General features: G+C 38.8%; 1 protein-coding gene across 2 annotated transcripts in view; it reads right to left on the bottom strand.

Moving 5' to 3' along the window:
* EPHA7 (EPH receptor A7) overlaps positions 1 to 24,593 on the bottom strand; it is a 213,705-nt gene that overhangs the window by 187,026 nt on the left and 2,086 nt on the right. For both annotated transcript variants that reach the window (XM_006019971.3, XM_025199387.1), the window contains exons 2-3: positions 21,942 to 22,006; positions 16,819 to 17,488 (exon numbers count right to left, since the gene is read on the bottom strand). In XM_006019971.3, the coding sequence (XP_006020033.2) occupies positions 16,819 to 17,488; positions 21,942 to 22,006 (735 nt within the window). The remainder of the gene's footprint in view (positions 1 to 16,818; positions 17,489 to 21,941; positions 22,007 to 24,593) is intronic.

Below are 24,593 nucleotides of genomic sequence, written 5' to 3'. Positions count from 1 at the left end.
CATACATCAAAGAACTTTTAAGCATAGAAAAAAACAGCTATAATTTTACTATAATAAAAAAAAAAAAACAGTTTGTCTTGATAACAACCTATCCCACTAGCTAGATAAATGAATTTCACTGATAAGCAGTCCCAATAAATGAGGGACTTTCTAGGACTTCAATTGTCATACTTGTTTGTACATAGGAACAATAATTACATTCTTATACTAGAATATTAAAGAGACTTGAAATTAAGTTGAAAGGCTATAAACATAAAACTGATGCTTTAATGATAAAATTAATGCAACACAACCAGCCTGTGGAAATCTGAAAAAAATTAACAAAAATGATAAAATGAGGCCACAACTTAAGAGTCATGAGAAAGATAGATAAGAATATTCCCAGCCACATGACATAGAATTAAAAAAAAAATCCAAAGAGATTTAAATCCTTCAACATTTGACTACCATGGTGATTAAATGTTGTAAAACTGTACAAGAAATAGGCTAGAGTTAAACAGAACGCTTCAGGAATGAAGTGGGGAAAATCCTTTCCCTTTCATTCCTGGGTTGTTGTACATTCCTCTAAATCATTGGTTCTCAGCCTTTTTAGACTGGAGGCACCCCTCAGAAAATGCCAGTTCTTAGTTTTCACCTTTTTTTTTTTTATTACAGAAAAATAATAGAGCAGCTCTTTCATGGCAGAGAACTCAAAGACCCAACAAGTCATAATGTTTCAACACCTATGTTTATCTTATAAACCGTGTTTGCATGCCTAACAGTATTAACACTGTGGCAACCTGAGGCACCCTTAAAAAGATCTTACAGCACCCTCATTGAGATTCACTGCTCCAAAGCATTTGCTGTTGGCTACAGTCAGAAATACATAATAAATGGATAATGAATAAATCACTGGACTGATCCAATGCAGCCTTTTTATGAGCCTGAATATGGGATGGAAACACTCTGCCTCTCACTACAATTTTCACACCCTATCCCTTATCTGGACTCTGCTTCATCTGTTGTTAGTCATAATATTGGGCACATTTATATGTGCTCTAATGCATTCGGATTAGAACGTGCCAGAGCAGACTCAAGTAACCAAGTCTGCTGGAGCATACTAATCAAAATGGTCCAGCGTGCTGTAGTGTCTCGTGTATTCAGCACCCCACATTTCAAAATGGTAATGAAATGAAATTTCACTTTAATAAAAACTCATCAAACAAGCTTTCGTTAAAGCACCTCCACCATTTTAAAAAAGCTGCAGGAGTCCTGAGAGCCGCTCTGATTAAAATGCCGCCCCTGCCCCCAACCCTTGCCCTGAAGCACTTGTATAGGCATCCAATAACAGCATAAGAGGATCCTACAACTAGTGTAGATGGCCACAGGAAGACTGGTCCTCTTGAGGCACACAGCCAAATGAAGTGTAACAAACTATATGCATAGTGTTCCGCATTTTCAGTTTTTATTTAAAAAAAAAATTCAGGGAATTTTTCAGGGTTTACCTTCCAAACATAAAAAACAGGTTAAAATTGGGATAAAAGGAAGAAAAGAAAAAAAAAATCAGTTAAATCAGGGAAAATAATAATATGTTCTTTCGGTGGTGAGGGAGGGACTGGAATAAGACTGGGACTAATGAAGGGGCATGGGGAGGGGCGCAGTGCAGCCCATCGTACACTTCCGGGGCTGCAGCAGGGAGTGAACTTGGGGGAGCTATAAGTGGGTGCGTGGTGGGGGCAGAGGAGTATGGCTCTTGGGGCTGGAGGGCTGTGGGCTGGGGAGCTCTTCCTGGGGGGGGCACGTGCCCCCAGATCTGCACATGGAACAAGAGTAGGCTGCCGCCCGCCCCCAGCACTGGGAAGAGTCCAGTGCTGCCACTGGCCCAAGTCAGCAGTGACATGCTGTTCTTGTCCCACGCACAACTCTAGGAGCATGCGCCCGCCGGGAAGAGCCCAGAGCAGCCCTCCAGCCCGCAGCCCTTCCAGGGGGCATGTAACAACGAGAGCTGAGCCCTCCCGCCCCTTGCCCTGCACCCACTGACAGGTCCCACTGCTTGGTCCCCGCTGCAGGAGCAGCCAACAGGCTGCACCATGCCCCTACCCCCTGGTGCAGCAGCCTGCTACTGGGCTTCCCTGGCACTTGGGGGAGTGGGTGAATGGCACATGGCCAGAAGCAAAGGGGGTGGGGCCCCGACCCCAGCATCAACACCAACCCCTCCCACCCTGCCCAGGGTCAGAGCCAGGAGCCCCATGCCCCTGGGAGGCCAGGTGCAGCACCTGCCATAGGGAGTGGGGCCAGGCTCTCCTGCCTGCCCCACACATTGGGGCTTACAGCTCCGAGCGCCCTGGAAAGGGCTGCAGCCGGAGCCACCAGGCGCAGCTGGGACCTGCCCACTATGAGAGCAATTCCCATGGTCCCTCCCACCTGGCCCAGGAGTCAGAGCCAGGACCCCTGTGTCTCCAGGCAACAGCTCCTGCCAGCATCCCCTGGCCACCACGTGGCCACTGTCACTCCCCTTGTCCCCCACTCCACATGCAGCTGCCCGCCCCTCTGATTGTTTTTTTACTGATCTAGACTGAAAAAAGAGTGTAAATCAATAAAAAATTAATAACTTCAATTAAAAATCCAGTAATTTACCAGTGAAATTCAGTAAAAACTGAAAATGTGGAACACTATATATGCCACTATACTGTGGCCAACATTAGTGGACAGTCGGGAGCAAAGAACCATAAGATAGACCCTGTCACTATCCATGGGCCCTACTGGCGCACTGGTGTTTTTTGCACCTTGCACAAGCTAAAACAGCTCTCAAAAAACTGTTAGCTGTAGTGAGTACCCCTTCATCAGAACCAAAGATCTGGGTTGCTATTGATCTAATCTCAATTATTTCAGTGATGTATTCCTAATTAGTTAAAAATAGAACCATCAAAACATTTTGCATTTAAACTGATTTTTAATGATTTTTTTTTAAAAGATTACTTATAAAGTAGTAATAATAAAGTAGTAAAGATTACTTTGTGGTTAGGGGGAAGACAAATGAAAACAAAACTGAAAACCTGAATACCCCATTGTAGTCTGCGGGCTCACCCTCCATGAGGCACCCTACAAACTACAATTCCAGGAGGAATTGTGGCTGCATTTCTGACCAAACTATTTCAATATTTTATTTTTAGTCAAAATTTTCCACAAATAAAAACACTCATTTTCCAACCAACTGTATTTGGAAAAAAAGTCTAACTCGGTGAAAAGGAAATCTGTATATGACTATAATCATTAATCTAATACAGCTTTGTTGTGAAAAAGGATACATGACTAAACCTAAAGTGATTGCTAGAAATATTGCCACACATATTTCCTTGAAATTACAATGTTCATTTTATGCAACATGCTACAACTGAAAATGTATTAAGTTTATGTGATTTTCTGCCAAAATTCACAATGCTGGTAGTCACCTTTTTGACTTCAGAGAATGTTACATTAAAAAGAAAAACAGCATTTTTCATATTCAAAGTAACTCCAATTAGAAGTGGGAGTTTTGCATTAGAAAGGACAGTAGGATTGGGTCCTTGCTCTGTATGTTAAGAACAGATGTTTATGACATGGAGCCAGCTCTATTCTTCTTATTCATACATGTAGGCCCATGGGACTAATTATTTGTATGAATAAAAGGAGCTGGATTTATCCCAAGGGAAAAGTAACCAGCTTTAGTATAAAATGTTTGTGATCCCCTGCCCCAGTGTAGAAGTAGGGAATACTGTGTCTATAGTATACTTTGCCCAACCCTGAGGGAAGCTTCAGAAGATTTTAGTGCCATGCAGTTGGAAGAGTGTGGATGTGAAGACAGCAGAGTGGATGTGAAGTTTGACTATAGTAACTTCCACTGAATTGCTCTACATGCTACAGAAACCCCAGTGAGAGAGGAGGTCCCAGAAGAGCAACCCTCTCTGATTGTAGGGACGCAGAATAAGGTTGGAGGCACAGGGCTTCCATATGGAGTCTTGGCCCCCAAATGAATGTGACTAACCATGTGGGCATGCAACTCATAACATGCTCATGAGATGTACATTAGGCTCTTTTCCCATGGTAATCGTTTGGAAATATTCAAGTACAAGGGATTCCCTTTTGGCATCTTAATGAATAGTCCACCTTCTGTTTAACCTTTAACAACTAATGTCTGTCAATATGATCGATTTGCAAGTATCCTCTAAATGTTAAGATGAAGAAAGAAAATAATAAGGATAATAATTTAGCTCTTATAATGGAGTGCACAGTATCAAGTCAGGCTAAGCACAGTTGTCATCTACAAGAAGTAAAAGGGTGAAACATGATGTCACACTTGGGCCACCCATATCACAGGTCATGGTGCAGGGGCTCCATCACACCATTTCTCATAACCCTGCATGAGTGTGGGTATGCAGCACAACAGAGTGAACAGAGCCTGAGCTCCATTTCCTCAGCACCCAGCTGAGCCAGCATGGAGTAGAAGTAGTGTGTGCCAGGTATAAGACTAGAACAGATTACCTCCCCATTGGAATAAATAAGAATCAGAAATCAAACTGCACATTGTGGTTAAGACTCTACACACTTAACACAGCACAAACACCAAAATGTTCTTTACCTGGCCTTGGGGCATTGCCACAATCTGGTTCTTCATATTATTATCCCAAACAAGTCAGGGACTCTACAAAACTAGAGTTATATAGTTCATTTCTGTACCATTTGACAGACTCAAAGCTGCAGTGAAAATAAAATTGTGTGGTGCAATATCAGCATCTGTACTCTTCCATCTCTGAAGTGAGACTAGTATGTTTCTTTGTTTGTGATGGTAACAGCCAATCTTTAGGCCTGCATATAATACACAATTAAAAGCAACATCCAAAAATAAAGAGATTGTGTCACGCTGAATGATTAACCACAAAATTCCCCCCTAGATACTGCGAACTCACAGCTAGAAGCAGCATGAATACACATTGCTTTTATTTACCAAATCAAACTAGACACTTTTCTTAATTGATGACAATGGTGTTAGAAAACTACAGTTTACCTTATCAATCAAGTGAATCGCAGATACTCTGGGATACTTTAGAGGAAAGGAAAGCTTAGGCAAAGAATCTTTTTGTGTCTGTTGAGCCAAGCTCCGGTGTTTTTATGTGCTCAAATGACCTGACCAGCCTGTTTGTGCATAATCTTTGAGAATGTACATCAATCAATGTCAATATTCTTCTAGACTCCATTTTGACTGGCAACTGGCAGTCAGTTATCTACTGAATGTTAATGAATAATGAATCCACTTGTCTTTGTTTAAATACACATAAATCTTTTTAAAAGGTGGAATTTTGAATGCATTTTAATCAAGGAAATTTGAATTGTATTTTCAGCTTACACACTGTATGATTAGGAAGAAAAAAATCTGTACTGAAAGATTTGTTTAATTTGAACCACTCTAAATATCAGTGTTTTATTTTCTAACAAGACAACCTTGTCTCAGCCATGCCATATGAGCACAACATTCAGACTCCTGAATATGCATTTTTTACAGGTCTAACAGACAATTCTGTGTCTATACAACTTTGTACATATGACAGGAAATCCTTAAACTAACGATCAAATAGGAGAAATGTCAATCTCCTCCTCCCTTCTCACAAACAGCCAAAAAGTGTGTAACATCATTCCACTCTCCTTCATTGCTCATCATAATTCACCAACAATATCACTGACAAATTTTTTTTTTCGGCGAGGTAGAAACAGAAACCGACTTATTTTAAATTGACATATCAAGACAGACAAAAATCCCTACAGGGCCAAGAATATTGTTTCAAAATCAGCAAATTAAAAGACTAAAAGCAACCAAGATGAGGCAAAAATGAGAGAAATAGAAAAGCAGGGTTCATGTATGTAATCTTCTATTCATAACTGACCACAGTGGCAAAGTATCTTGCTTATGATTTTAAGTCTATAATGCTTTTGGCCTCTGAGCAGCAGGCTGTACATTAACTCACTTGTAGAATTCTCAGACAGACTTAATTAGTAAGTGACAGTAAGGAGTGTTGGGATATACTGACAGTTAAAACGATCCCATTTGCTTTTGATACCAAAGTTATTCCAAAATGTGTAAGGTTTTTCTGCCTGGAAAAATGGGCACTTTATCATATTTTTCATCTACCTGTACATTGGGAAAGTCTATTTTTCACATACAGAAAGCATAAAAATAAAGAATAACAATATTTTTGTCATAATGCATGCCCCCCGTACACAAATCAACATTCATTACTATTGCACAAAAGCCAGATTCACAACAATAACTCACAACCAATAAGAACAGTTCCAACTTTTTCAGTAATTTAAATAATCTTTTTTGACAAAATTAAAAAATTTAGCAGGAAAAAGTTGACCTTCAGAAACCTGAAAAATCCGATGCCCAAAGACTGATCATACAATTTTAGTTAAATGTTTATAAGGTCCCTGAATATGTTACAAAACTGGTGTAAACAAAAAAGATAACCATTAATATAATATCAATGGGCTTCTGACCATGTTCTACAATAACTAATCAACCAGTTACAAAATACATTCAAATTCAACAACAGATGAAAAGACTGCATAAGAAGCTTTTTTAAAAAAACATACATGACAAAAATCAAGTCAGAAAGCAATATGTTTTTAAAACTACATGGTTGTACAAATAGGACACTATGGGCACATCTACATGAGATACTTTACTGCACAGTAGACTAGAAGTGCCACAGTGTACATATGTGCAACATTTACTATGCTGTACATTAATCTAACACATGGTTGGCTTCTGCCTGTAAATACAGGTAGATTAACCACAGAGTAGCTACTGCACAGTAGTGCACATGTAGACAACTGACTAGGAGCAAATTGCTTCCAGTCAGCCCAGGAAGCAGGGGGATGGAGAACTGTCCCCTCCCCCAAGCACCTGTTTCCCGGCCCCATGCTCCAATCAACAGATCAGCAGGTGGGGCTGGAAAACAGCTTCCCCTGAGGTGAGACAGCTCCTCCCCCCCCCCCCCCCCCCGCCCCGCCTGCCGGAGCCAGGCAGGCCCCCAGTGCCCCCTGCCAGCTCAGGCCTGCCACTCAGGGGAGCCTAGAGCTCCCCCTGGTGGCTGTAGGGGGACAGAGCATGGCAAAAGTAGTCCTGCACTGAACTTCTCCCATCAGAAGTAAATTTGCTCCCAAGGGACGCATGTGTAGATATTCTCCCAGGGAAGGCTAACTGCACATTTTACTGCGCAGTAAGCTTGCAGCACATTAATATCACATGTAGATATGCTCTATATGACCTAGCGCAGTGGCAGGCAAACATTTCCAGCTGTAAGCCAGAAAGATCCACTGCAGGTCAGATGCAAGTAGGTGCTTGTACCTGCCCATAGCCAGTGCTTTTCTCCACAGTTACACAGGGAAAGCATTCACAGCAGGCACTTCTCCCCACAGCCGCATAAGCCTTGCAGCTAGTGAGTCTACCTGTGGCTACACAGGAAAAGTGCCTGCAGATGAAGCCCCTGGTGCCAAACACCACTGAAGTCCCATACTCACAGGCTGAAGCCAGGACTCCACAACTTGGTCCTGTAAATATTTACCTCCATATGCGTGTTCTATTTACACAGTGTTCCTGTTAGGAAAGCCCCCTAGAGACTGCTTGATGGTTGGACACTCTCTAGCAATGTAATAAGAATGTGGTGAAGACCATGGGAGGACTGGGAGGTGTCAAAACTTTAAGCTGTTAAGAACTGATTGCACATAGCCTCTCATCTCAATCAAGGTACAGCTGCCTGAATGATATGGAAATCAGGCAGACAGTCAAGGAATGTGGAAAGTGAACTGGAATGGTAATACAGTGATAGGCAAGAGAAAGGCTAGCTGTGTGCATCCATGTGTTAGCTTATGTTTGGATGGTTACATGTATAAAGATGCATGCTTTCTAGAGAGCTTTACATTTGTGTGTATCCTGGCATATTTCCCCTAGCAGGTGGACTGACCAACTGACAGTGAGCAAAAGCTATCTGCTCTATGATCAATGGCAAACTTGCACCTGTGGGCCTGGAAGAGGCATCTCCAGAAGTCAGAACACACACGCGCTACTTGTACATGCCTAAGGCATGTCACATATAGCATAAAATACTTTCAGATAAGCACCTTGGAGGGTATAGCAACAGGGTTGAATTTTGATCTTGCTTACACAAGTTGCACAATTTGTTGCTTTTGTTAGCTCTGATTTACACTACTGTTACATTAGAATACAATTGGGCCCAACCCCTAAAGTTTTTAGTTTGAATTATCTTATTGCTCATAGAGTATAAGCAGTTACCTCCACTGAAGAATACTTTTAACAAAGAAACATTTGTGTTACATTCCAACAATACATTACTTTTTCAATGCAGGAGTCGACATTTTCTACCACAGAGTTTCAGCAGTCAAAAACTGTTCCTCTGCACTGCAAGAAAAACCCCACAGAGCACAGATGTATCTGTGGAGAAGCAGTTGAATAAGGGGTCCTGGATATTCTGAATACTTTCTCTTTCTGATATAAACTACAGGACAGATAGAATCTCTGCAGCAGAAACGCACATCCCCCTCCGCCCCCAAATTATTTTACTGATCTGATGGACTGAATCTGGTTTTGATGACAGAGTGCGCTAATTGAGTTTGCAATGAGAATTACAATTTTGGTAAATGTGTAACACTAAAAACGATATAGACCTTGGAAATACCTTGATGGTTGTCTTTGCCATTATTGTACAAGCCTAGGGCCAAAAGTGTTGGGAAGTTCACTGTCTTGTAAACAAACTCTTGCAAATAGGACACTGCTCACAGAGTTTATGATGAGTAATACCGAATTAAATAAGAGTTGACCATTCTGTTTCTTTGGCTTGATAAACGACTTGATCACAACACTCAAGAAAGACTTAGTTTCAAAGATGAAGTTTTTCCAATTACAAGAATTACAATGCATATTCACTAAACATTCCTGAATTCATGCATTCAATTAACAAATCCAGTTTTCAGTTTTGTTTAATTCTTTGAGTTCTGATTAATAAAGTATCTGTAGAATGTATATTTAAGAAAACATGAGTTCTAGTATTTACAGAACAAAAATAAAAGGTAAAATAACCACGCTCAATTTATGACCAATTTATGAAACAATTCAGTAAGTGAATCCGCTTAGAAAATTGCAATGCTTCTTTTACAGATACATTAATATGAAATAGAATAGTTCCAGATTTTTCAGGTTAATTGAATACTTATCCACATTCTATGAATATGTTATTGTTTTTAATCAGCTAAAATACCATTGTAATACAGGGGTTGTGGAATGGAAGGAAAACATTGAGATCACGTATTATTAATGTTTAAAGTGAGGACCTGATCATTGATTTTCACATCGTTCTAAGTGCTAATAAATATGATAGTAGCTGCAGGGCCAGATAAAGACCAAAGAAAGTACAACTTGCTGTATTTCTCAGGTAAGAAGACACAGGTATTCTTAAAACTCCTGAAATAATCTATACAAATGAACTGACAGCTTGAGGAAAATGAGAACATGATTTCATCTCACACAGCTGTCCAAGTTTGGGGATCCAAAAAAAGTACTTAAAACAACTAGTCCACTTACATAAATATTTTGCACATGCAACTTTTGTTGCCTTCTACCTTTTGTAATGTAAACTAAGTGTTGCATTACAACATCGTGTTGACTGCTGTTCACATTTAGGCTTGTAGATCTTTTCATTTAGCTTCCACATTCCTTCAGATCTCTATAGGCAAATCAGGGAAGAACTGTTTATCAGTTTCTTTCCATAAATATATTTACATTCCAAAATGTAAGTCTCAAAATTAAAAAGCAATGGAATTGGTTTGAGGATCTAAATGGCTTAAACACATGACCAACTTCCAGTCAATGACTACCCTTTAGCTTTGTCTACAGTTAATTGCAGTGTACTTAAAAAAGATCTCTCAGCCTAGCTTCCACACACAACGCAGCTAGTATTTGTTCTGCCTGCAAATATATTGCATGTCTTCACTATTAGGAACAGAATTACTTGAAGGATATGAATATACCAACACGAACAGCACAAGACTATAGTACCTGCTATTTGGCAGATGATGGCAAAGTAGCTAAGGCATCCTACTATGGCTCTAGAAATACGAGTTCAAAGTATGTACTTGTATTTAAAGCTGCCCCCCCATTAATTCAGCTTTAAACCCAACCTGTCATTCAGGATAGGGAGTCAAACACATCTAACTGTGATGCTGGACACATCATTCCTTTCTGTGCTGTTGCCTCTGGCAACGGATGTTCCTTAACCTTGCTAACCCAGTGGATGGTTTGAGTTTGGTGAACCCTTGACTTTTTTATAGCACCTACTGTGCATAAAAATTAACTCTTTGAAAGCAGATAGGGAAATTAACCAAGCAAGTAAGCCAACCTGAAGCATCTATTCATTTATTTTTACAATAATTATATTTATTCAATAATTAAGCCTTCCTTTAAGTTTCAGGGGAAATTTTTTTTAAACCTATGCCCAACAACGAAGCTGACAATATTTTTTAAAGATACTAAGCTTTAATGGACACAAGAATGGAGGTATGCATTGGAAAAAGAGAGCCTGAGAAAGGTAGCAAAATAAAATCAAACTTTCTCCACCTCCCTACTCACAACAGGATAAAGGCTGGAGGATTGAGACAATAGTGAAGCACTTAAAAGTCACCAGAATGATCTATAGAAGTGCTAATGTCACAGAGACCCTCCTCTTCAGAGCAATTAAGATGCTTTTTATGCAAGATATAGGATGCAGAGGTCAGTTACAAACATTACAATTCTACTGAGTGATCAGAAACTGGTTTATACCCATAACAGAACAGAAGTTTGGCATGCAAAACTGGTCTAGACCCATAAAAGAAGTTTGGCACATATAAACTGGTTTAAAAATGGCAGAACCCAATCTAAGATTTGTTTCCCCCAACCAAAGGGCAAATGTTTGTTCTGTTTGCTACCTATCTAAACTACGCCACTTACAGAAAACAGTGCAACTTGGATCTATTCCACCTTGGACTCTTTGAATGTCTGTACTTAGCCAGAAACATTCACAAACTCCCTCTATAAACACCAACTGTGAGGGTCTGGAATGGAAGAAAAAAAATCAAGATCTTTCCTGCTCTTGCAATTAAAAGTGAAGACGGAGCACATGTACATACGACATTCCAAGTATCAACTTCGGGAGCACCCATGCATATTCCAACTGAGTACAGAGTAGATCACATACCAAGTGTTCCTCTTCCTCACCCTAAAATACATACCTTGCACCACAGAGCAGAGCAAGATGTACAGGGTTCAGCTATATTCTGTACAGAACTTTACATTTAACTACAACAGAGACATTTAAGATGGTTTTGATTCTACTTATTCTGTCTAAATAGTGCTGTGGGTAAACATTCTCAAAATGAAAATGCAAGAAATTTAGTCAGACTGGATGTAATTTTTCAAACTGGACTTTGACCACAACTTTTGAGGTAGACATTTAGAGACAAATACAACCTATTTTTATAAAAAATACAATAGCTAGGCGTGTACTAATACAAATTTTGGGGGCCAATACCAATACCCAATTCTGAAAGAGGCATATTGGCCGATACTGATCCAATTTCTGATACAGCTGTGTCCAGCTGCTAAGTCTGTTGTGGTGGAAGAGGAGGAGGGAGGGAAGGGGCTGCGGGCTGGAGCTGGGGCTATGCCGGTCTCTTCTTGGCGGGAGTTGGGCATGGGGCAGGCAGGGGCAGCACTGGGAGTGGGCTATGGTCGGGGGGGTGAGCTGCAGCCACCCAAAATTTCACCATAAACCCCCACCCATAGACCATCCTCCCAGTGCCACCACCACCACCTGCCCAGCACAGCCCCAGCTCTTCCTGGTGCATGGGTAGAGATGAGGGATGAGCCAGGGCTGCACCGGGCAGGCAGCGGCGCTGCTGAGAAGGGGGTTGGGCAGGGCTAGGGAAAAATTTGGGGTGGCTGCAGACCTCCCTGTAGGCCCCCTCCCAGCATCGCCGCCTCCCACCCCGCTGAGACCAGCGCAGGCCCAGCTCCAACCCACAGCTGCAGCCCGCCCGCCCCACCCTGTGCAGATCTGGGGGGCACACAGCCCCCATCCCCCCGGATGAGCTGCGGCTCTGTTCTGCCCCCTGCCCTGCCCTGGCTGGGTAGCACCTGCCCCGGCTGGGTAGCACCTGCCCCAGCCCCTGCCCTACTCCCTCCCTCATCATGGGGGCCTTGATCTGCCTCCCCACACCCCTTCCCTCCCCCCTCCCCTTCCACCAAAACAGACTTACCAGCTGCACATAGCTCTCCAAGCTGCCGGACTGTGCTCCTCGCTGCCTATGTGCTGTGCTGTGGCTGCACGGGCGTTTATCAGCAAAATTATTGGCCGCATCGGGCCAATTTCTGATACAGCCAATTTTCTTTATATCAATGCCGATTCTATATCGGACCAATGTATTGGTGCACCTCTGACAAAAGTCAATTTTCAAAACTCCTTCAGATGGCTCTTCTATTAGTAAGTTAGGGCTTTGGCTCAGTTCAGATGGAGCGGACAAATCGAATAACCCTGAAAATTTAACTAAAATATGCCATATGACAAAATGTCAGATGTAACATAACTTCTCTGCTGGATCTTCTATCAGGTCACATTAGCTGTCACAAGAAGTTTGAACTACAAGAATTATACAGGAACAGTAGCAGTTTGCAACATGTTGCACCATAGACATCAAATATGTAGCATCCTTTTTACTGAACTGACAAAAAATTCTATAAATTGGTATAATCTTTTTCTTTTCTGGATAAAAAAAGCACAACAAAGTAACTTCTTATATGCAATCTGTCATAAAATGGTTAACAGTGAACTGTACCCTTTGGCTTACCCTAGAAGCCAGAATTCTCAGACTTGGTGCCAGCTCTCTTTCATACATATTTCTCAGTTCATTCAAGTTGAAAGGTGCTTCCTACCTTCTGAAATATCATACTCCTGTTCAGGAGCAAATGGGTATAGTTTCTCCTCAATTAACACAAAACATATGGAAAGTGGATTACACTACAACTTTTCAAAGATCTTTTTTTTAACTTCCAATAGCAATAATTCCAATATTGTCCCCAGTGCAGTCCTTGTTTAGTTAAAGTATCCTATGAATGTCACAAAAATGAGACTTAAAGGAATGAGTTCTTTGTAGTGTTAACATTTCATTGGATTTACAGGAGTAGGTACAGTCTGTCATGGTTCAGGGGCTCAACATTTGCTGAGTGGCACTCAGAAGTAAGCCCTCAAAACTAACCCTTCCAATCCCAACATTACCTTATGTATTGCACACAGTAACACCAGATGTAATGGTTAGGTATGTGACAAGCTGAGAATCTGAAACAGAAAGCTCAAATGAGCTTGTTACCCAGTCCTTCCAATTTATTTGTTCCACCTAGCTGTTATGTTTTGCCTTAAAGTCTAATTGTAAACACTTTGGGGTGGAAAATACTTTTTCAACATTCTGTTTGTGCAGTAGCATAAAAAACTGATGAGGTGATATAGGCTTCTAAGCACTACTGAAATTTAGATCAGTAATAATAACAATGACACTAATATATACATTTTAAACCAACTTAAAAAGATTAAAACCAAAGGATATGTAGCAGTGAGGTTACATACTTTTAACTTATATAAATTCTTTTTTTAATAGCACTGAGTTACTGAAAGTTAGTGGGTGCATCTACATGTGCATTTTACTGAAGAGCTGACTAATTAACTCTATAATAAAGCATCACTGTCTGCAAATGTGCTGGTATTTGGGAAAGTAAATTGACTCCTCTGCAGTATAGTACATTATGGTGGGGTAATTATGTGCACTGAAACACACATGTAGATGGTAGAAAAGGCTGGCCAGGGCATGAGAGTGCTAAAGTGCAGGGGCTGTCTGCCACCTAGCCCTGCACTTTAGCACTCTTGTGCCCCAGCCTGCCCCTTTGCTGCCCAATGCTGATACCGGGAGCACGAGGCTGACTCCCCAAGCCCCTGCAAGCCCAGGGGCTGCTCTGCCCCAGCTCAAACAGAGCCAGAGTTTATTGCTGTGCCTTGCATCCATAGATGCTTCTCAAGCAAATCCTGGGATGTCATTCTCCCCTTGTACTCGGCCTTGGTGAGGCCGCAGCTGGAGTACTGTATCAAGTTTTGGGCCCCACAATTCAAAAAGGATGTGAAGAAGCTTGATAGAGTCCAGAGAAGAGCCATGCACATGATCAGCGGGCAGGAAAACAGACCTTACGACGACAGGCTGAGAGCTATGGGGCTCTTTAGCCTGGAAAAGCTAAAGCTATCCATCAGAACAAGGCCAAAGGTACAATGCTGACTACTATGAGTATTTCCAAAGAAGTCAAATGAGAACGTCACATACTGAGTTTTCACAGGGCTAAGCCTTTACGAAGGACCATAAAAGCTTTGGGTTAAGGAGGCACGTACAAACTTGCTTCAACTTGCTCTGTTACACAGCTTGACAGTAACAGATAGCCAGTTGCATTAGTGTCAATGTTCAGATAAATTTCTTTCAATATCTGTCACAAAGTCACTGTATCGGCATGCCAGCTGTATTATCGGTCACTACGTAGTTGATCATACTTAACATCCTCGAGTTCAGAAAATCCTAACAAGTATCAGACTGCAGCTATTACATAGAGCTACCAAATCACCTAGAAGATTTTGACTTCAAGCTGCTAAACAGCATTCATTCAGAAAGTGGCTGACTCCCATCTTCTCCTTCTCACAAATACATTAAGTTGCCTCAATCTGGAGCCAAAGTTTGTTTTCAAACTCTTAACAGGATCACTGAAAGAAAGGAGAAGAAATACTATAAACGAGTTTCTGGACTGCTTCCTGAGTAGCATATTCTCTTAGCTAGTGCTTTGGAAGCAAGCCAAAAATGGGAAGTGTTCTTGCAAATGAACACAGGGCTATACTCAAGTACAAGTTATCAATTAACTCCTTTGTCAACATCACTGTGGCTAGAAATTAAGAAGCCTGTTTATTAAACAATTTACTTGAATTCCAATTACTAAACTGATTTTTTCCCTTGCTTCTATTTTTCTGGATACTCTACCCCCTTTACTGGAAGTCAGAAAAAATTACTATTATAATTACAGACCTATTCATACTTCGTATAATCAAAAGTGAGTTATCTAGGATGCTAAAAAACAAGTCAGAAAACCTTTTGAAGTATCAGAATGTGCAATGATGGGAACAGAGTGATTAATATTTTTAACTGTGCCTAGACACAGTGTATTGAACTAATCTGTGTGGGCAGGTTTTCACATTACAATTTTAATGAGATCACCCTCCGCAATGAGGAAACTCTCTGCACCCTCCAACTTTCCCACTCCCTTCCACCCAATGCTGAAAATGGGTAAAGTGTTGGAAAGGAAAGATCAAATCCACTCGCTTCAAATAGTACCAAATTTTCTACTATAAGCTGCTACAGAAGGTCATCATATGCATTTCCTTATACCAGTAATTGAAGTTACACTATGGGATGCTTTTTCTTCTCTTCCTGTCAGCATAACCCAAAAGTAGGCTTTTTCTTGGTTCTTATATAGGCACAACCCTCATTTAAAAATTCAGTGATAATATGGTTTCGCCTTCTACCAATCATATTTTTTTTACTTGAATTACTCCCTTGATTTGGGTTTTAAATACATATAATGATTTCATTTTCAAAGTTTTCTCACTTTCACATTTATTTTTGTAACTTTTTTTCTGTGGTGCTACAAACACACACGCACATTTCTACCATATGCTAAAAGAGAAAAAAAAAACCAAACTCAGATGATAAATCAGCTTCCAGTAGAGAAAGTATAACTCACCAGGCAAAATAACCGGTGTTCTCAGATCTCTATAGTAAACAAGAACATCCAGATTTGATCACCAATATTCACTCAAAAAGGTTCCTTCTTACAACTCCTTTAAATGATGGGGGCTATTTGTGTAAGAGGAAAGTACTATTCTATTTATTAGGAGTAATTGTGACAGATTCTGTTAAAAAAGAAATTAAAAAAGAGATCTCCATGTTGTGGATTTCTGAATAATTTAACTAGACCAGTGTAATGTATAGACAACTCAAAGGTCCTATTGTTAAGGTCTTGGTTTGAGCAACTTTATACAGAAAAAGTATTGACTGAAAAATGCTCTGGCTATGGCATTTTGATGCATTACGCTTGCAAGAAACATCCAGAATAAAGCTATTACATTTGTATTACAATAATATGAAAAGTCAGAACTTTATAATGTAATTTGGTTCAAACGTATGATTCATCTCAAATGCCTTATCTCTTGGTTTTATTTTTCTTATAACTTTTCATCACAAATCATATAAAGTAACAAACTGCATAGGTAATTCTCTCACACAAGAATTCTAATATGGTCTTCTGCACAAAATACAATCTCAGGAGTACTATGAAGCACTATGGGGAATGTGATCTTTAACCTGTTTTTTTTGTAAAATGTAATTCCTACAACTGTATTTACATACACACAACTCCTCCATGGACATTAAATGTTGTACAGTCAATTGCCTATATAGTTTATATATGAGAACACAATATGCTACTGTTGTCTTCTATCCTTGAAAGGAAAGGAGATATTTACTGATGTAAATTACCCAATGTCGGATTTATAGATGCAGATGGTCAAAGCACTAGAATGAGATGAACAATTTTTCGTGCAAAAATAATAAAAATGAGACTGAAAAACATACTCTATAATGTAGGAGATTATAAAAATGTGTGTATTTACTCACGTTCACATGTGTCTCCTTTTTGCTGGTACCCAGCCTTGCAGATACACTTTCCAATAGGCACTAACCATTCTCCTTCTGCACTACAGTGCATCTTAGGAGAATTCTCAGCTTCCTCTTCAGCGCTGCTGACACAAGTTCCTCGAACCTCAACTAGAGAGGAAAACTCTGAACCAGTCACTGTATCAGGAAAAATAGCTAAATTCTCAATAATGGACCAGCATTTCTTGTAATAGACTTTGACAGAAACCAAAGCAATGCAGGCCCCTACATCCTGAAATGCAAGATAGAATCCTTTTTTGGACAAAGGTCCAATCTCTCTCACTTCTGTGTTAAGTTTCATTTTTCTCTCCCCAAGGTCACCTTGGGTGAAACTTTCATCTGCTGCAATAGTGTCTATTTTTACATATAGATTTTCTCGGATATTCCTGCCAGTGTCGTAGTCTGTTTCATAATAATACAAGTTAAAAGTCTCTTTACATGTCCCCAGTACTCCAGGAAGACTGTTACAATCCCTCAAAGTGAATTTTAGTTCTACAAAAATCCTTTGCGCATTGCCTTTTGCAATCCAGTTAGTCCGAAGCCAGTTGTTTTGATTAGGTTCCATGACCTGGCATACCTGGTATGTTCGTATTGGAGTATAGTTTTCATCCAGTCCACTAATTTCTTCCCACTAAAGTAATAAGAAATAGTGATATAAAGTTAACATGTTAACACATACAAAAAAAATCAACACATTTTAAAATATTCTGCCACATAGATCTGGCCTTCTTTCTTATTTTAACAGTGAAGCATCATGAAACAAAGTATTGTTTAAATGGGTCTTTTTCCCTTCAAAATGAGAGGCAAATGGATTTTAGTGGCTCTCTATTTTTGTTTCCTTGTCATGTAACAAGTACACTTCAAAAATATTTTTCATATACTATAACAGTTTACTGTTATATTACAAATTTTAGAAAACGTCCATAAAGTAAACCAACACATTGATTAATGGTTGGAATTGATAATACATTCTACAGAATCATTGAAAACTCTACATGTGTAAAGTCTAAAGAAGCAGGATGAAACATAAATCTAAAAACAGGAATGTCTCTTAGAAACTCTGAGCTCCTAATACTGTAGTACTTGAATACCAAATACACAGGCAGAGAGAGTACACAAGACAAACAAAACCAAGCCTTTAATCCTTATTTATAATTGACTATGAATTTATGATCTTTGCACCTTAATTACTCCACTTGCAGTCCTCATGATGTTTCACCAAGAAAATGGCATTTTGAAAAAATATATATATATACATATATACATAACAAAGACAAAAAGACAAGCATTCCATTTGTATCATTTTATTTCTTTAGGAACACTTCTAGTCTGTTTTACAATCCACAGACCTGAACCCCGAATCCCTTGTTCACATGAATACTGCTGCTGACCATTGTCTAACTGATTTAATATCATTTCATTCAGCCGACTCCACGCAGTGAGTGGGGTTACATATCTGAGTCAGGACTAGTCACAGGAGTAAGACCTTACATGTTCAAGGCCTATTTTCTTTCTTTTTTTGGTTCCTCTGTTGCTATGGTATCTAGGTGCCAAAGCAGTAAATGTAGAGTAGTTCTGCCTTTAACAGAGCTAAGTACAAATGCCAGGGACAGCGTCAACCTCAAAACTTCCACTGCCATCAGCTGGGCTAGGATTGGCATATTTGCACTGCTGTAAACTAGAAGCAGTATCTGGCCCTTACAGTAATGATTAATTTCAAGCAATTCCCAATGACTAGCAGAGGTTGCAACTTTGATACTACTGGAATCTTTTTTAAGAGTTATAAGGATAACACTTGATTTTATTTATCTAAAGGCAAAGGCAACTATGGCTCAAACCTGCAAAGCTTTTAACACTCTGGCTCCCCATTCAACAAAGTATTTAAGCACATGCCTAATATCAAGGATACTACTCTTGCGCTTAACATTAACCATATGATTAAATACCTTATGGAAATCAGTTAAAGCAGTTAGTACCCTGCAGGATCAGGCTCCTACTGATTATTGCCTACACTGATATTCAGGCAGGAAAAGCAAACACTAAGACATTCGTTTTGCCAAACGATAACCTATATAGTATACAGTGCTTCACAAGCCTACTTGACAACAAATTAGGCCATTTTAATTTTGGTCTATTGCTCCAAGGTGCGGGGGGAAAGCAGATACCAAAGAAATGATGCTGGAAGTTATTACTGCAACATATATTACAGTCAGAAATGATTAAATGAACAGAAGCTGCAAATACTGAAATGTATTCTAAAGGAGTTCATTTCATGTAAGTGTGGTATGGATGGTATTATGCATACATGATATTAACTTATTTCAAGATATTATTAAATGTTAACAGAACTGATGTCATGCTGAAATCTAAAATTATCTTAAAAAGAAAAAATCTATCGTCATATATTTATGATATATGAACTAGTGATACCTGTTTCTCCCCTGTAGAGAGAAGTGTTATGACAGAATGGGGGAAATAAATAAATTAATTAATTAATTAAATAAAAGACAGAAAAGGACGGCCTTGATTGGGGCTTTTGGCATGACAGTCATACAAGAAAAAGAATAACAAAAAGACATGGGATTTTGAGCTTTCTTGATCTTATTCTCAGTTAAACAGTGACTGTTATATATGTATCTCGTGTAAGCAGTTTTCCCACTATTAAACCAAATCCTGCCACCAGAAACCATAAAGTTACAAAAGTGTATCGCATTTAAAGTCAATCGAGTTACTCTAGTGTAACCAAGAGCAGAATCTGACCTATTAGATTCTAGATCCAACTGTATTCTCTCCTCCCTTTACCCTAAAACCAAACTGATCATAAACAAATAAAACCCTACCCTACACAGAGATTTCTATAATTATAATACAAAACAGAAGAACCAGAAATTCCATGGAGTTTGTTAAGAGCGTGCTACACCAACCAAATTAATATTGGAGACACTCAAACGCTAGTCATGGATACCAGTACAAAATCCTAAAATAATATAGGTATCTCTTGTCTGAAAAAATAAATTCCTATAAAAATCATATCTGAGGCTAACACTCTACATCTACTCTTCCGCATCTTTCAAAAACCATGGGGGAAATAACAGAAACGTAGTTTCTATGCAATTATTGTTATGTTTATATGAAAAATGTCAGTAGTCACACCCATAGAAATCAAGTTCTATGCAGCAGTCAGCCCTCTGCCAGGGTGCAAACATCTTTTGTTTTATAACTTGTATCTATCGATATTTTAGGGTATGGTTGTATTTGTTGATTCTCAAATATATTTGAGAATATATACCTCCTTGAATAATCGAAAAATGATCTGAGCCCTATATTTTACTTTTTTCTCACTTAATTTTACTAAATTATCTTTTGATTTTGCTTAATTCATATTGTATATGGGTGAAAAAACAAGCAGCTCTCTTTCACTGACGTATTACATTACCAATATTATATATACTAATATACTAAAATATGTCTAGTGCACAGATTTGTATACGAAATATATAATTTAACCACCAAGGATGATATACTGCAAGTAGTCGTGATGCATTTTTCTTGAATTCTTTCTTTCATTTGTGCTTTTTCTTGATTTTTTTTCCTTGAAAGGCAAAAAATTAAACGCAGATAAATTTAGAAAAATGGGGTTGTATTTTCTGTTCCAAAAACTTATTAAATTGACCTTACTATTATTTTAGAAAGAACTACTTTTTAGTCAACCCTGCTGACCATAATTCAGATGTTATTTGGACTCTCAAGTTTCCTTTGAAATTGTATTTCCAACTTTATTAACTAACATTTTTGCCATTTGTAGAATATTAGTCAACTTCCGTCATTAAGTATGTTGATTTAAGGTTGTGTATTTATCTCTATGCTACTACGGCAATTCCTTTCTCACTAATCTTTCAGATACCGCTATTAAAAGGTTTCAGCCAATGCAAAATGCTAATGCCAAAGTTATTACCCATCATAAGCATTCAGCTCATATTACATACTTTCAAAAGTCTTTAGACTTGTTTCCAGTTTTGCCTATATTGATTTTACGATCTTACTTTTAAACTAAAACACTTACAGATTTTCATTCTTCTTATTTAAAGGATTTGTTACACTTTTATATCCCCACTCACACTTCACGCTCCTCTAGCTCCAGATTTCTTAATACGCTGAAGATTAAGGGCCTGATCCCAAAAGTTCTTATTCATGCAAGTAGTCCCGTTGAATTCAGTGAGACTGCCTGCATGTGCTCTAACTACCAAGTTGCAATGCAAACACAATAAGGTAGATTCTCTTTTCTTGAAATATTCTTCCTAAAGAAATGAAAAATGTGTTTTTCCCCCCACAACTGCTAAATAAGGGTGGAAGCTAGTTATTTTACAACTTCATAATATTATAGATGGTAACTAAGACAGCACTGAACGCGCTAAGTTTATCACTTTTTTAAGGATGTGTTTGTACACTGATGTGTTTTCACGGAGAGTCTCAGAATGAGCCTAGTGTAAAAGTAACTGTGTAGATACCTGAGGTAAGCTTTACCATTAAAATTTGCATGGAGATCCAAACTTCAAAAATTCTCAATATCTGGGTATGTTTTTGGTTCAGACTCATCTTCAATATAAATGTTTACATTTCAGAGCCCTTCAACCTACACTTTTGAATTACAACAAATATGTTGTACATAAGTTACCAACAAAAATAATGTTTTCTCAGGCATTTTCCACAAACAAATATCTGCTGCCTTCAATACTTATAAACAACAAGAAGGCAAAAAAAAGAGATGTTTAAACTACTTTGTCATAAATAAATAAAGACTTCTGGTTTAGCAAAAAAGGATTTACAATATACAGAACTGTAAAAAGCTAAAATGGTTTTAGGTGAAGTAATGAAAAGAGGTTCCCTTGTAATTAGCTCTTATATGTAGTAGATACTGTAACTTGAGGCATGCCTCTTTTCAGAGTAAAACCTGAACAAATGTAAATATTGGCTACAACTGCTGAGGGAAATTTGGGGGAATACCAGATACTTTAAAGCAGATTGAAAACTTGCCTACGTGAAATAATTAGTAGTGTTTTTTATGAGTTTTTTGGACTACTTACCCCATTAGGAGGAGAGGAAATCCATTCCAACTCTGTCTGTTGTGCTTTAGAGTCCAGTAATATTACTGCAAGAGAAAAAGTTTTCCACTATGTATTAAATAAAGAATTTAGGAATAAAAAAGTAAGAGCCTAAATAAAAACTTTGTGGTAAACTAAATTAGATTCCTTCCCCTCAGTGAAAATTATTTATTTCTTCATTCAATAAAATGTTTCTATGTTTATCACTGTATATATGCTTGTCACTATTTTTATTCAAAACATATATAAGAGATGATATCCATCTGTCTTAAGTAAACAGAAATACGTAATCTTAACATTTGTACGTATCCCTGTCTAGATGGTTATGCTTATCTTATTACCAAAAAGGTCATACAGATTTTAAGGTTTAATTACATGGAGCCATATTTCTGGTATGCCTTTGTCCTATGAAGTTCAATTCCCATATACCTGTAATTAAAAGCAAGATTTAAAAAAACAGTATCATTCAACAAAATTATACCATTAGTTCAAATCGATACCGACACATTTGACCCTATAATCTACTGCAAGTCCTACTCTGAAGTCAATTCTAGTTTTGAATATTCAAAAGAAAATATCATAATATTGATTAATCTATTAATTTGAAACACTTAATAGATGATAAACAGGATTCTACAAAATAAGGCTTTCATTTGTATAGCAATGTCTATTTTCAAGAGACAATATATACATGCTAATTAAATATAATGAATTCTATTGAAAGATTTGGTTCCATATTTTAATATGTACATACATATCCAATTGACTTCCTGTAGGAAATTCTCAGTTGTCATACAGAGCTCTGTTATACAGAAGTTATTTACTGGTAGAACAAATTAATCCACATTTTCCTGAAACTTACTCCAATACACAAATTGTTTAGTAAAAATATATAATGTCCACTTTCTTAAATATTGGATGAAATTAGATTGATGTTTTGTTAAATACAACCTTGTGCTTGTTTTCAATTATGAACATCATCCTTATTTAAAACATACAATTGTATACATTTCCAGAAAATTTCTAAATGTCACTTAGGCATTTAACCTTGACATTTCTAAACTACTGCTTGAAATATCTTGTTAAATTGCAATTAACAAATAATATTCTAGATATATGTTAGGTTTAAACTTATTTTCCTGAAATCTGCATATTCACCAAATAACGAATCAAAACACCACTTTTAAAAGAGAACTACACTCCATTTCCCCCCAAAAATTCAAAATACATTATTTTATTTTTAAGAAGTATTCAGCATTTTATGAACACTACTGTAAAAGAAACGTGTGTTAACAGTTGCATCTCTCTTAGTGTGTCCTTTCAATTCCTTTATCGGATTTCAGTACAATGAACTTTTGTTAAGTCTTTGAGGTGAAGGCTTTACCTCTGATTCAGACCCTACTCTTAAAGATGATCTATTAAAACTTTTAAAATGTATCAGGACACCTTTTTTTCTTGTGAATATAAAGGGTTCATAAGAAAATACTAATGTAAACCATGAGTTGGAAACAAAACTAGAAATGCCATTCCTGTATTTCAACATGACCTAAAGCCAGTCAATCAAGAAGTTTGCTATTCTCTCTTTAATTAGATTAACTTCTTAATTAATTAATTAATCTAGCTATCCAGGGGCTTTAGCTAGTAACACCACCTAGAAAAGAATTGACTGTGTGGGAGTGTGTGTGTGTGTCCACTTGCTAATCAAGGATAAGGCTGATAAGCTGAAAAAATTGGTACCTAGCAAGTTTAACCCTTTCCTCCCCACGCTGCTGCACTATTCCAGGGCCACAAATTTTGGAAATCTGGCAGCATTTGCTGAAAAAGTAGCCGAGGGCAATAAACACAGAAACATCCATTCCAGAAACTAGCGTTGTGCTCCTCAGTGCATCAAGTTAGTGGGAAAGGGCACATAAAGATTTTGTTTTCCTCTGTGCTCTCAGTGGGCAAAACGAAAGTCTTACATTCAAAAGTGCATCTAACTTTGTCCCAGCTATGCAGCGGGTCCAGTAAAAGCCATCACGCTCGCCTCTGACATCATTTCTGGACCATGAGGGCCACAATGTGGCTCTTCCACTACCAAAACGTTATAGGCATTTTTGTACTGCGAAGAAGTGATTGCAGTGGGAAGGAACAGTCTCACATACACACAGAGAGAGAGGCCAGGGTGGAGCTCAGGAGACTTTCCCAAGATGATGGGACCTGGCCAAGCCCACCAGGCCGCCCTGGAGCTCACTGGGCAGAGTTCAGAGGGAGCAGGAGGCGAGTGTCTCAACTTCTGCCCCACTGGCTGCAGGAGCTGAGCAGAGGCCGCAGGTGCTTGCCAGACAAAAGTCAGCCTGGCTGTAACTTCCCTCAAACAGTGTCATGAGGCACCCAGGCAGCCCTCAGCGTCCTATACTTCATCTATAAGCCAGTTTGGTCCAAGATGTTTTCTTTACCTTTCTGCATCATGCAAAGAAAGAGGAAGGAAAGGGAAAGACTGGGGGGATGCTTTCCTCGGCTCTACTCTGCCTCCCCCCCCGAGCCGGCTGCGGGGGGGCACCTCAGGCATGCGGGAGGGGACGCGGGGAGGGAGAAGCCTCTCCCTGTCCCGGGCTCTCCTCGGCGCAGGCGGGGCGAGAGGAGCATGAAGCA

This window comes from Alligator sinensis, unplaced genomic scaffold (assembly GCF_000455745.1).
Source record: "Alligator sinensis unplaced genomic scaffold, ASM45574v1 scaffold357_1, whole genome shotgun sequence".
Classification (NCBI taxonomy): domain Eukaryota; kingdom Metazoa; phylum Chordata; order Crocodylia; family Alligatoridae; genus Alligator; species Alligator sinensis.
Note: the sequence above shows the minus strand (reverse complement) of the source record. Positions and strands in the feature narration are given on the sequence as shown.